The 12,113-nt window shown below is 32.8% G+C and overlaps 1 protein-coding gene across 1 annotated transcript in view; it reads right to left on the bottom strand.

Moving 5' to 3' along the window:
* Positions 1 to 11,134, bottom strand: part of LOC117115219 (choline transporter-like protein 2) — a 23,896-nt gene extending 12,762 nt beyond the window's left edge. Inside the window, exons 1-7 of the mRNA XM_033258923.1 lie at positions 10,946 to 11,134; positions 7,149 to 7,197; positions 6,511 to 6,584; positions 3,412 to 3,493; positions 3,048 to 3,132; positions 1,242 to 1,394; positions 673 to 745 (exon numbers count right to left, since the gene is read on the bottom strand). Of these exons, the coding sequence (XP_033114814.1) occupies positions 673 to 745; positions 1,242 to 1,394; positions 3,048 to 3,132; positions 3,412 to 3,493; positions 6,511 to 6,584; positions 7,149 to 7,197; positions 10,946 to 11,009 (580 nt within the window). The 5' untranslated portion in view covers positions 11,010 to 11,134. The remainder of the gene's footprint in view (positions 1 to 672; positions 746 to 1,241; positions 1,395 to 3,047; positions 3,133 to 3,411; positions 3,494 to 6,510; positions 6,585 to 7,148; positions 7,198 to 10,945) is intronic.
* Positions 11,135 to 12,113: the final 979 nt, after the last annotated feature.

Here is a 12,113-nt window from a genome sequence, read left to right as displayed (position 1 = left end):
AGGTCCTTTTTAAATATCCCTTTATTGTCAGAGAGGCGCACCCGGTTGTGCAGGGACTATTTCCAGAAGCTCAAAATCTCAACGCATAGGTTAAATCATCTTTTGCCTAAAGCTAGGGAGAAGCATTACAACCTAAGATGTCAACGTGAATTTTCTCTTCCTAGAATAAAAACCGAGCGTTTGAAGAATTTCATAACAAATACTGGTTTGTTCAATAACTGGTAGGTCATCCCTGTACACCCGGGCCCTCCTCTCTGGCGAGGTCTTTTTAAATGAGTTTTTCCTTTTACTTTTCGCATGCCAGTCTTTTGGTTGGTTTAGGTGTCGGTCTGAATTTTCTTATAGATTTCCTGTTGCAATAATTTTTTATCTTAATTGTAAATGAATGTCTTTTAAATTTTAACTATTTAGCGAATTATTTATTTTTGTACTTGAATTTTTTACTAAATGTTGCCTAATTAATTGTAATGCCTTTATTGTAGAATATTTATGTGTTTAGTGGGGTTGTGAAGTTGTTTTGTAATGTTTTTCTCCCCTTTTGTTAAACTTCAATTTTGAATGAGAGATTGCAATAAAGTTCTTCGTATTTCGTATTTCGTATTTAAATACATACAATTACAAAATATTGATTTTAATACTGTTTTACATTTTGATACTGTGCAGTGTACTCACAGGCTGAACTCTCAAGATAGTAGGGGGCGCACTTTTCATCATCCAACATGTCAAATAAACCACTTAGGCCAGTCTAACGAGAACAGGAAAAAGAACTGAATTATACAAATATATACAGTGGATATAAATGAGAAGAACTTTCACTATTATGTAACAAGTGATTGTGAAAATTATGCCATTTATGTAAGTAATTACTTCATGGACATCACCATGACAACATCAAACAAAATACAGATAAATAATGAACTTGTAATTGCATGGATCTCTTACACTTCCTCACAAAATATTTCGATGAATTGACTCAATGTAAAGATAATTGGGTGATTATGGATTTTGTAATAAAAACAATTTTATAAAAAAAAGTGAATTTGAGCTCCTGCCTCATTAGCGCCCTTTTCGATGTCCATCATGCAAAACAAATAAAATAGGTGTGATGAATACAGCAGTGTCCTCCTGAAGCCGGTTAATCTATTTATTTTACCCAAATTGAGTGCTAGTAAAAAAAAAACCTCTGGATAGCCCTATAGGTTACTGTAGGCTGGCCATTTTTAATAAATTAATATACTTACATAGGATCCAGTGACAAATTCTGTTTGCGGATTAAAACCATACTCGCAGATGAACTTATCCCATTCTACATTACTACCATCGGCACTTAGGGCTCCATTCAAGAGTTGCGTGTATGGTGAAAATGTCACATTCGGACACGACTCAACACAAATCTACATAAAAGGCAAATTATGATGAAAGCTGAACTTGTTTTAGATCTGTTACATATATAATATTCTAAAAGACAAACATATAATATAACTTAGTACTACTGCATGTAATAAAATTCATACACAAGATAAACATAAACAAAACAATTATATAAACAATATTACGGAAAAATAACTTCTGAGGTGTTAAGGATGTGTTTAAAAAAATAGTTATTTTATTAGTTTGATGTTGCCTGTCATATGCAAAACGAAGAAATATTGATATTGTTGTTGGTGGTATTGTTATCAATAATCAAATTATTCCTATTATGATCATTCTATTTTTGGAATTATTTTTGTAATAACAATCAATTATTACAATTGATCTTTACATAATCTTATCAGCACAATTTAACAAAATAATTTTGTTGACAATTTTTTTCCTATTTCTTTTAATGAAAATATTAAATTTAAAAACCTACAATAATAATTAATAAATGTTGATATAAAATATAGAGGTAATGTAACAACATTTTCATTGATCATTATATAATATGGATCAAATAACTGTATTATATTAATATAGGAAGGATTAGGATATAAAAAAAAAACAATATTAGATAATATTTCTGATATGTACTTTTTTGGTTTGAAAAGATATTTAAATTGTTATATACAATAACAGCATGATAAATATACAATAATATTAATAGTAATGATATTATTAAATTAATAAATATTTTACTAATTATAGTTTTCAATATTAAATAATCAACACAAACACTATATATTCCTAATAATAAACAGAAAATATAAAAATAAGTTTTTAATTAACTGAAAAAGGTATGGCAATAACAATACAAAATTAAGTATTCAGTTACATATTATTAATTATCAAACTGAATTATATCTGAGAAAATAAATTTATTAAATTCCATCTTGAAAGGATCTACCTATAGCTACTGTAGTGTTCATTTAAATAAACTGCACTGAAAATCTCATTAAGTATTCCTTATTATGAGAGTAACCTTGGTGATTATAGAAACAGTATATTAAATACCATAGCAACCACACACAGAATCTGCACATAAACATTCTGAGTACTATACATAAACACAATACAAACATAAGAAATTTAAAAAAAAAACCATAATCAAGATACTGTATTGTCAGTAATTCATTACACTGGTATTAGGTACATGACAGGGGAAGGTGTATAAAGGGATGGCTTCTGTTGTGTTGTGTTGTTTACCAGTGCCTAGTTACCATACACTTGAACCACTTTGTGACGTAGTCTCTATTGTGTTGAGCTTAAGCTAAGTATTGATCGGGGAATAGAGGTAGAATAAATACAATAAACCCTCCGTGTGAGGTTGAGTTCAGAAAGCTCTTTCCTGCTCAGCCATTAGCAATGTTTTCTTTGAAGCAGACATGAATCAGTGTTGATGAATTTTAATTTATTTTAATAATACTCAGAATTTTATAAAGTTGTTTTGAAATAGAAAGATACATAAACCAAATTAAATTATAAATCATTTAAGATATATTTACATCAACTAAATCTATAAATGTAAATGGCATTTAGAGCGTCCATTAAATTTTTGTTTGAAAGTTATGAAAATCGTATCCTTATTATCTTCAAAAATGGAATTTCAGAATTGATAATCATTGCCTTACCTGAGTAGTTGGGCATTGGAACTGGAAAGAGGTACTTGCACTGGCACACTTCAACATGTCAAAGAAGAAAAGGTACGGCTTGTTCCTAGTAAAAATCACATTCAATATATCAAATTATTCTCAACAAAACAAGTATTTCACCTGTTATTCGCACTTGTCAATTTTCTGACAAATATTTAAGATTTGCCCATAATATACAGGCAAAATGACACCATATCACATCCATATGTAGGCATAATGATAAACTTAGCTCGACGTCTGGAGAACCTCACAAATTATTGTGTAAATAAAAACTTATCCCCACCCTCTCCCTCACAAAATTCATTATACAAAAAAATGTATGAACCTAAATAGGACCACTTACTTGACATCCTCTGTGTGTCCGCATATTTGACCCTTGGAGTCTGTTGGGTACACAAGTTTACGTGGGTCACCATTGGTCCATCCTACAAAATAAAATAATACCGGTACTAAAGTTATCCCTGGATAAGCAATTCTACTCGGTAATTTCTGAACTAATATTCAGGAAATTATAAAAGACGATCATAGATGTACGAGGCGGTTTGGCACAGTGGGAACGGTTTGGTTTCCCAACCTCAAGGTCAGGGTTTCAATCCCTCGCTGTGCATTTCACTTGTGTCCTTGATCAAGGCACTTTATCTGAATTGCTTCTCTCCACCCAGGAGTATAAATGGGTACTTGGTAGGGTTGCCTGCTCCTGCGCTGATGCACGCAGCAACACTTAAAAAAGCTTGTGGACTTAATGACCAGGGAACAGAACTATGCTTTATAACCTCAAGTAAGAGGCGCATTATACTGTAAATGCCCATACCAATACCAGTAAAAAAAAAATGTTATAAATGTTTTTCAAATATTAAATCTAAATATGACTTAATACCTGCCCTTATAAGAGAGATGATGATAATAATCAATGAAAAAAATACAATGATAAATAAACGTTTTGGTATAGCTGTCCGAACAATAAACATTAGCAGACGCGGATGTTCGCCATGGCGAAGTTCGGAGTGTGAAATAAAGTATTTGAAAAATATATACTGTAGCGATTAAACCACCTGGTTGTCTAGCGATTTTAAACTCTCCCCTTCTTTCAAAACTGCCACCTGCCTCAGCCAAAGACAAAAATATAGATAAAATAAATACTTTTTTGCAGTGTCTAAATACTAACTTTCAAATAACAGTTGGCAGCACGATGTACTGTAAAACGTACATTGTTGAGTTTTGTATTTTTATTTTTCATAATGTACGGTTAATCAAAAATCTATCACAGAGAGGTGCATTGATTCTTATAAACTTAATGAAAGACACATGTAATTTTATATCGCAAAAGCAAAAAAAACAATTATTTAAAATATTACCAATACATTAATTATTATTCTATTAATGGTAACATTTTATCATTAATATTTAAATCTTAAAAAACTTTTCAAAATTTATCATTTACAGTATCTAAATCTTAAAAATATTAAACTTGTCAAACACTTCTATGTTTTTAAAAAAAACTTTTCAAATTTTATCATTTACAGTATCTAAATCTTAAAAATGTTAAACTTGTCAAACTTTTTAATGTGTTTAAATCTTTTTGAATTGAACTTTTACACTTCATTGCAATGTACTTTATCGTCTATTTTTACTACATTTTATTCGTTATTGTCGTTTTTTATCTTACTTATTTTTAGTAAAAATCATTCAAATTAGTCTTCCAGTACATCAGAACTACTTTCAGGTCACCTTAACAGAGGGAATGGACCCAGATTTATGAGCTTGCTTTGCTCGCATTAATCTCACAACTTAGGCCATGCCACCGCCCATCACTACATTTTCCTCCAGGTTTCTCCTCATCATCATCATCATCATCATCAATATCAATTTTCCCTAGTAAAGTAGAGAAAAGCCAGTGGGGAATTCAAGGGGCCCAGATGTTCCTACCACCTATATTTTTCAACACTAAAAAAATTATGATAAAAAGAAAACTATATTCAAATTTTATGTCTGAGAGTGTCATTTCATACACTGTTTTTATGCACCTTCCATCTATGAAAGTCCCTCCCTGGGCCCCCACTATTTTCAAATACTCAGAATGCATTTCCAAGCACATTAAAAATCTAAAACTTTCTGAAGGAGGAACCCCAGATTAGCACCCCCACGACCCATGCTAAAATTGGTCTTCCAGCGACAGAACAACCGCAAATTATGCACTCTTCTTACAACCCTGCCTACCCTATCACCCCATCTGCGCGTTAGTCACAGTAATTTGGATTTGCACCAGCACTTATAGTCTTAGAGTGCTCCCTCGTTACTTGTACAATTGAGGAGTCGGCATCAAATTGGTTGATGGTATGAATGATGACTTTCAAATAATGATATGACGATGATGAATCGATTGCAAAATATGATACAATAATCCATATTCAGTTTTCACATCGTTTTTTTTTTTTTTTTTTATCTAGATGTGTATAAGAGACCTACAGAATAATGTGAAATGAACAAACACTAAACAATAGGTGATAAACAACTGATTATATTTGGCAAGTGGCAATGTCAATATTGACACACTTCACTGTAAGCACTGTAATCTACTAAATTTCAGTACTTTCTATTTATCTTCTCCTATTGTTAAATGTTTCTGCATCTGATATGAGTTTGATATATGATATGGTTTGTAAACAAGGAAGCACTACATTCAGTACTACATTACACAGTACCGTAAATAAAGTACAAGTTTGTGCTCAGCATGCAGCATGGGGGGGGGGGAGCGAGGTGGACCAATGCCCCCGACGAGTGGTCAGATTTCCCTGACGAAAGGAAAGTGGGCGTGGTCGGGCTTCGATTAAAAGGTTACGAAAGTGGTCAGGGGAACCCCAAAAGACTTATTTAATCGATTTTAGAGTCTACTGATATGTAGAAAATACATATAATTTTTTTTCTCTCCCTGACGAATTGTGCCCTGGCCTCCCATCCCCACCCCTGGTGCCACCACTGGTCTGTATGAATCATAAATTTATGTCATCAACCGATACATGATACGTTGCTTATCTTTGAGTCTCCCATTCTCCTCATAAAAGTTTCACCCAGAAAAATTCGGCCAATTCACCTTCAGTTACAAAGACTTGATGTCAATTCTCTTCTTCTCCATGCAGCATTGAAACATTAAAGACAATACCTACATAGACCTTTCTTTGCAACAATAGGCCTAATAAGACTGACTGTAAAGGTGTGACATATACTATTTGATAATCACACAACAATACCCTAAAATCAATCTTGAGGCCTTGATGTAAACTGCAAAGGCTATGGTTTACCTGAACTTGGAATTGAATCTGTCCATTTTTCAATAACTACTCCAAATAAACTGCAATTAAATTAAATCACATACAGGACTACTCGAATGCACATACCAAATTTTGACCAAATTGATTTTTTTTAAATCCATAAAAGTACTTACCTATGTAACCAGTAATAAACATGCCAACAATAAATGCTATAAAAATAATGCAACAAATAACATCTGTACAGCTCCTGTGGAAAAAAGTAAATATTTTAAAGAAATAAAATTGTGCTGAATGCATTCAGTATGACCTCCTTAAAAATTAAAATAATTACCAGTACCATAACATGAAAACTATGTTAGAATAATATCTGCATTGTATTTGGTATTCAAATAAAATCCAAGTTCTGTAGTAAACAGCCGAAAATTTCATGGTAAGAAATAATCCTTGTGTTGATACCAACTTGATATTTTTCTAATGATGGATGGATTGATTCATTTGGTGTAAACTCCAATAACCCACAAAAGTCTGAAGAAGACTTATATCCAGTGAGGTGCTTCTGGTGGTGAATGGGCAGTACACCGGGAGACAATCCCCTTCCTACTCTTTAGGAGAGAGTGTACTACAGTATGTCCTTTAATGTGCACATGAGTCATAATGCACATGGAGAAAACCACAATTCGTCAGGCAGAAAAAAAAATATGTATTTTCTACATATAGTAGACTCTAAAACAAATTAAATAAGCCTTTGAAACCCCTAAATTGTCATATATTTTGGGAATACAGTAGACCGTAGTATCATTGCATATCTCACCTGTTTTGAATTGGTCCCTTAAAATTAGGATCATATTTGGTAGGAGTTCCTATAAAAACAATGATAAAAAATTATTCAAATAAGATTATACAGTAATATACTGTATATTAGGCTTTTATTCAACTCAATTCAACTCTTATTTTAGAATTGCATATTGCAGTTGAACTTGCCTAAGTAAAATCCAAAATGGCATTGAAAAATTGTTTAACTTGGATAAAATATGACTTACAGATGGTTAATTAAGTGAAAACACAACAATTTGGCATCTAAGATAATATTGACTTAGAAATTATTCGAGTTAGGCAAAGTCAACTTAGGCAAGTTTAACCAGGGCTATAAAAATGTGGTGGTCCTAGGTCCGGGACTTGAGTATTTTAGGGCTGGGCTAGCAAAAATACATTAAAACTAGACCAATATTCAATAGCTGATATATAAGGGCTAGCAATTACTTTAGCAAAACTAGACCTTGGTCCAGCAAGAAAAAAAAACTTTTTACAGCTCTGTTAACTGTACAAATATATAATTATATAATAGTCACTTCTTGACTATAGACATCTGACTAGCCTGGTCCTGGGCTCAGTAGAGCCTACTGTAGGTTTGTTATATTAAAATAGTTTACATGGCTGGAGACCAATGCAAATTTAATATAAATAATGATAACATTATAAAATGTGAATGACTTTCAAATATAAAACATTTAAAAACAAACTTTTCAAAATTTAAAATTTTGTTCTGTTCTATAAGCCTAGTCCGTCATTCATAGGCATAGATAGCAACAATGGGCAAAGCATGGTAGGGAATTCATTTGAGATTGAATTTTTAATCAATTTTATTGTCACTGTTTATTATCACTATAGACACCACAAAAAATGTAAAAAAGAATAAAAATAGATTAAAAAAATAAGTGTTTCTATTATAAGAAAGTGTTTATTATGCTGTGGTAAAAGTATATAAGTTTTCATAGCAAAGGTTTGTGAGGGCCATTCTTCTATAGGTGTTTGTTCACGTACAGGTCTCCCTCCAATTAAAGACCATGTTTGGGATCGAGGTTTCCTTGGCCTTTAGCAGCATCGGTCTCTAATTAGAATAAGACGTGTAAATTTCGGATCACAGAAAAGTGGTCTTTAATTGGAGATGGCCTTTAATTAGTGGGAGACCTGTAGCTGTTTTTTAGTTGTTAGGCATAGTACTGTTCAGTGTTCGAAATAAGGAAAAACTTAAAGTTGTCCGGCGGACAACCTAGATGGAAACTTTGGTTATCCGCAAATGTTTTTACTTGTCCGTATAATTATCTGTTGCTTGCTTCATTTTTACCTTGCAATGATGGCACAGCAATGCAGAGTTATGTATGTGTACCATCCAAGATGGCCGTAGTAATACAACGTCACCTTCAGGCTTAGTATGACATATTATTACATAATAATTAATAAGCCCTCTGACTGACTATTATATCATTAATGATAATGAGTAATAGTAATAACAAATTATTAAACTATTGTAGCCAAAACAAGGCCAAGTGGAGCATCTTATTTAAAAATAAAGTACCAAGGAATGAAAATTAAAATCGTGTACATTACACCCAAACACCGCAACACTCGAGTTTCAAACATACGGATAACTAGCTGTACTGAACTTTCTGAGTAAATTGAGGGCGCAATTTCAAACGATGGTGCTTAGCGAAATTTGATTGGCTAAATCTATAGCAGCCATCTTGGATGGTACACACAGACAGTTCTGCGTATTTCCAACATCGAATACATTGCGGTTAGTGCTCTGGTATTCTTATTATATCTCTATGGGCCCGCCACAGTATAAGTAACACGCGAGAGGGCGTCTCAGTTCAAGTCTCAGACCAAAACGCGAGAAAACTTGTGATTCGGCGAATCCAAAATGACCGCGCCCGTGACAACAATGCAGTAAAGTTCGGGAGGCAAAAAACGATTACTTGAGGTGAGGTTTGGGTCCAAAGTTTTTGGTTGTCCCACGGACAAGTTGTCCTATAGTTCTGGTTGTCCGTGGGACATTTTGGTTGGCTGGGACAAGCGGACAAGCCTTATTTCGAACACTGTGTAGTAGTACAGTAGTACTGCATGTTATTCGTAGAGTCAATGCTGACTCAGGGATTGACATCTTTATAATTCAACACTATTGTATATCTCCATAATTATGATGATAGTCTTGTTCCCTTTGTATTGTACTGTTTCAGGAGTATAATAGATGACTTTTTATGTAGCAATAAAAAATTAATTGAGAAACTTTGTTGGTTTGTTATCTTTCGTCTATCACCTGTTATCATTATCAAACAGCAAACAAAATCTTTAAAAAACCAATCTTGGCATATCATTGTTTTATTACAAATCATTTGCAAAAATACATTATCACCCTTCTCTATTTGCAAATATTTGCACTGCCTGCCATGAGAAAAAAATTTATGATTTTGTTCATTAACGGCCAGTTAAAAAATGTTGTATTGCATGGACTCTTTAGGCTGGTAATCAATCAAAGGCTTTCTGTAGTAAAATGTTATACTTGATTCTTTTCCTTTTAATTAAGTAAATGCTATTCATCATTTTAAAATTGTTAGAGGTTTTCCACGATTTTTAGGAAGACACTACATCATTATTTCTAAAAAGCCAAAAAAGGCGGCTCAAAATTTTTATTCACATAAAAGGCTAAGATATGTTTCATGACTTCTGATGAGTAGTATCACAAAATTATTGATTGTATTTACTATTCAAACATAGAACATTTAAATAGTACTGTTTATATACTGTACGATAAAATTACAGAATCCTACAAAAAATACACAGGGGCCTAGGCCTATTACACTGTGTAATATCAAGATGTAAAGTAAGGTTAAGGATGTACACCTAGGCCTACAGTCTGTCAGTCTAGCTTTAGAATCGTTTGAAAGACGATCATGTCCTGTACTGCACTACATAGCCTAGTACCAATCGTCCTAAAAATTTAACTGATCTTCCTGACCAATCATTAGGCCTAGGTCCGACACCTAAAGAGAAACTTTTTTATTGCTTGTTTCACAAACTTAATTTTTCAAAGAACATCAGTGAGAGGCGGGCGGAAAAAAAAAACTTTTTAAATCTTATTTAGCAAATTTGCCAAAAAATCCAGACAGAGGAGTAAATATATATAAAATGTTAATGTTAATATTGTTGATTGTAAACATAGGCTAGTACTGGGATGGTTTAAATTTTTATACAAAATTTATATATGAAAGACCCCCTCCAATTAATTTAAAGGCCACCTTTCTGTTGTCCCAAATTTACATAATGTCTTTTATCTTTATTATCCTAAATACCATGAAAACCCCGGTCCCAAAAGTGGTCTTTAATTTGAGGGAGACCTGTACTGTAAATTAGGAAGAAATATACATATCTATTTTTTTTTTTTTTTTTTTTTTTTGAAATATTATTTTTTTTTTTGAGATTTCAAGGCAGTGACAATTGAGTAATAATACAAATTTTAAAAACTTTTTTATATTTTTTTTCTGATGAAATTTCCAGTTTTTCGTGGTGGCGAGAGCGCTAATTGTTCAAAAGTAAAATTTTATTTTTTATATTCAAAATCATCAGTATTGGATGGCGATGGGTTCGCGAAGGAATCAGGGTATAAAAAAAGTCTCGCCTAGGCCTAGCCTTAGGGACCGATCACCGAATAGGCCTATTGTCTGCCGACAGCACAGGGGAAATTAACCTAGGAGGCCTAGGCCTAGTTACTAATTAATACTAGGCATGGCCTACCGTACCTAAATACTATGGGAGAAAATTTTAACCTACCAAACTTGCTACTGTTACTGGTACTCGCGTCAGCCTCGGAAGGGCCAACTTTATTAGATCCCATACCTCAGTCACGTTAATATTTCAAAAGCTCCTGATACTTGGCTCACAAATATATCTAAAACAATTTACGCTTCTTAATTCTCTAGCCTAGAAACTAATTGTCTCACTTCCGTGGCATACACAACGTCTCTATTGTGTTTACAAAAAAGCTTGGAAAAGTTAAGTTGATAGAGAGGGCGCTCACTTTAAAATCAGAAATATCAACGTTTCAAAAAATAGCCGATTAGTTAGTATAAATTGACTTCATTCACATTTTTTATTTCGCCTTTTATAAAAATCACAATATATGGTACATACAGTAAAATAAAACAAAAAAATAACAAAAACTGACATAACAGAAAACTGTGTAAATCAAAGGAGGCAAGGATTAAAAGATTAAAAAATTACTATAACTCACAAGCTTGTTATTAATCCATCCCTAAGAAACAGCATAAGTTAACACAAAACATAAAATATATGATATAAAATATAATTCCCAGAATTAATTTGTAAAAAAACGTCAAAGAAACATTCATTAAAATGTTTAAGAACTTGGTTGATATTTTATATAGGGGTCTACTGTCAGTAAATTAAACCAGGGAACAGTGAAATTGCACAACAGACAATTTCATTGTTCCCTTCTCCGGATTCTTTAGAGGATGTGTAGGCCTACATTAATAATATAGTTAATAGGCTATATGATTACAAATGTACAGACTTTTAATTATACATTTATTTGTTATTTTATGGTGATAAGCTTGATTTTTTTTAATCATTTATAAGCCTATGTTATAATTTTGATGAATATTATAAGTGAAAAAAAAAATGTATTTTCGAACCATGCGGTTTAGTAGTAATTCCAAATATTTTACAGCATTCATTTTGAAAAGAAGGCCCGAGTTTAGTTTGCAATCTGTTACAAAGCGGATCCAGAGACGTCCGAAAAAAGGCCAGAAGGTGATCGAGATATCATCATTCTAGGGTAGGGGGTCCTGGGGAGGAATTACCCTGGGGGAACGCCCAGAGAAATGTTAGTTGAACGCCCAAAAATCTTTTCTTTTCTTTCTTTTCTTTGCTTTTTTTTAAACTTTCCAAAAGGGGCAGCTGGAACCCGGCCCGCCCCCAA

Source organism: Anneissia japonica, unplaced genomic scaffold (genome assembly GCF_011630105.1).
Source record: "Anneissia japonica isolate Jap-2015-1 unplaced genomic scaffold, ASM1163010v1 scaffold288291_len444093_cov181, whole genome shotgun sequence".
NCBI classification, from domain to species: domain Eukaryota; kingdom Metazoa; phylum Echinodermata; class Crinoidea; order Comatulida; family Comatulidae; genus Anneissia; species Anneissia japonica.
Note: the sequence above shows the minus strand (reverse complement) of the source record. Positions and strands in the feature narration are given on the sequence as shown.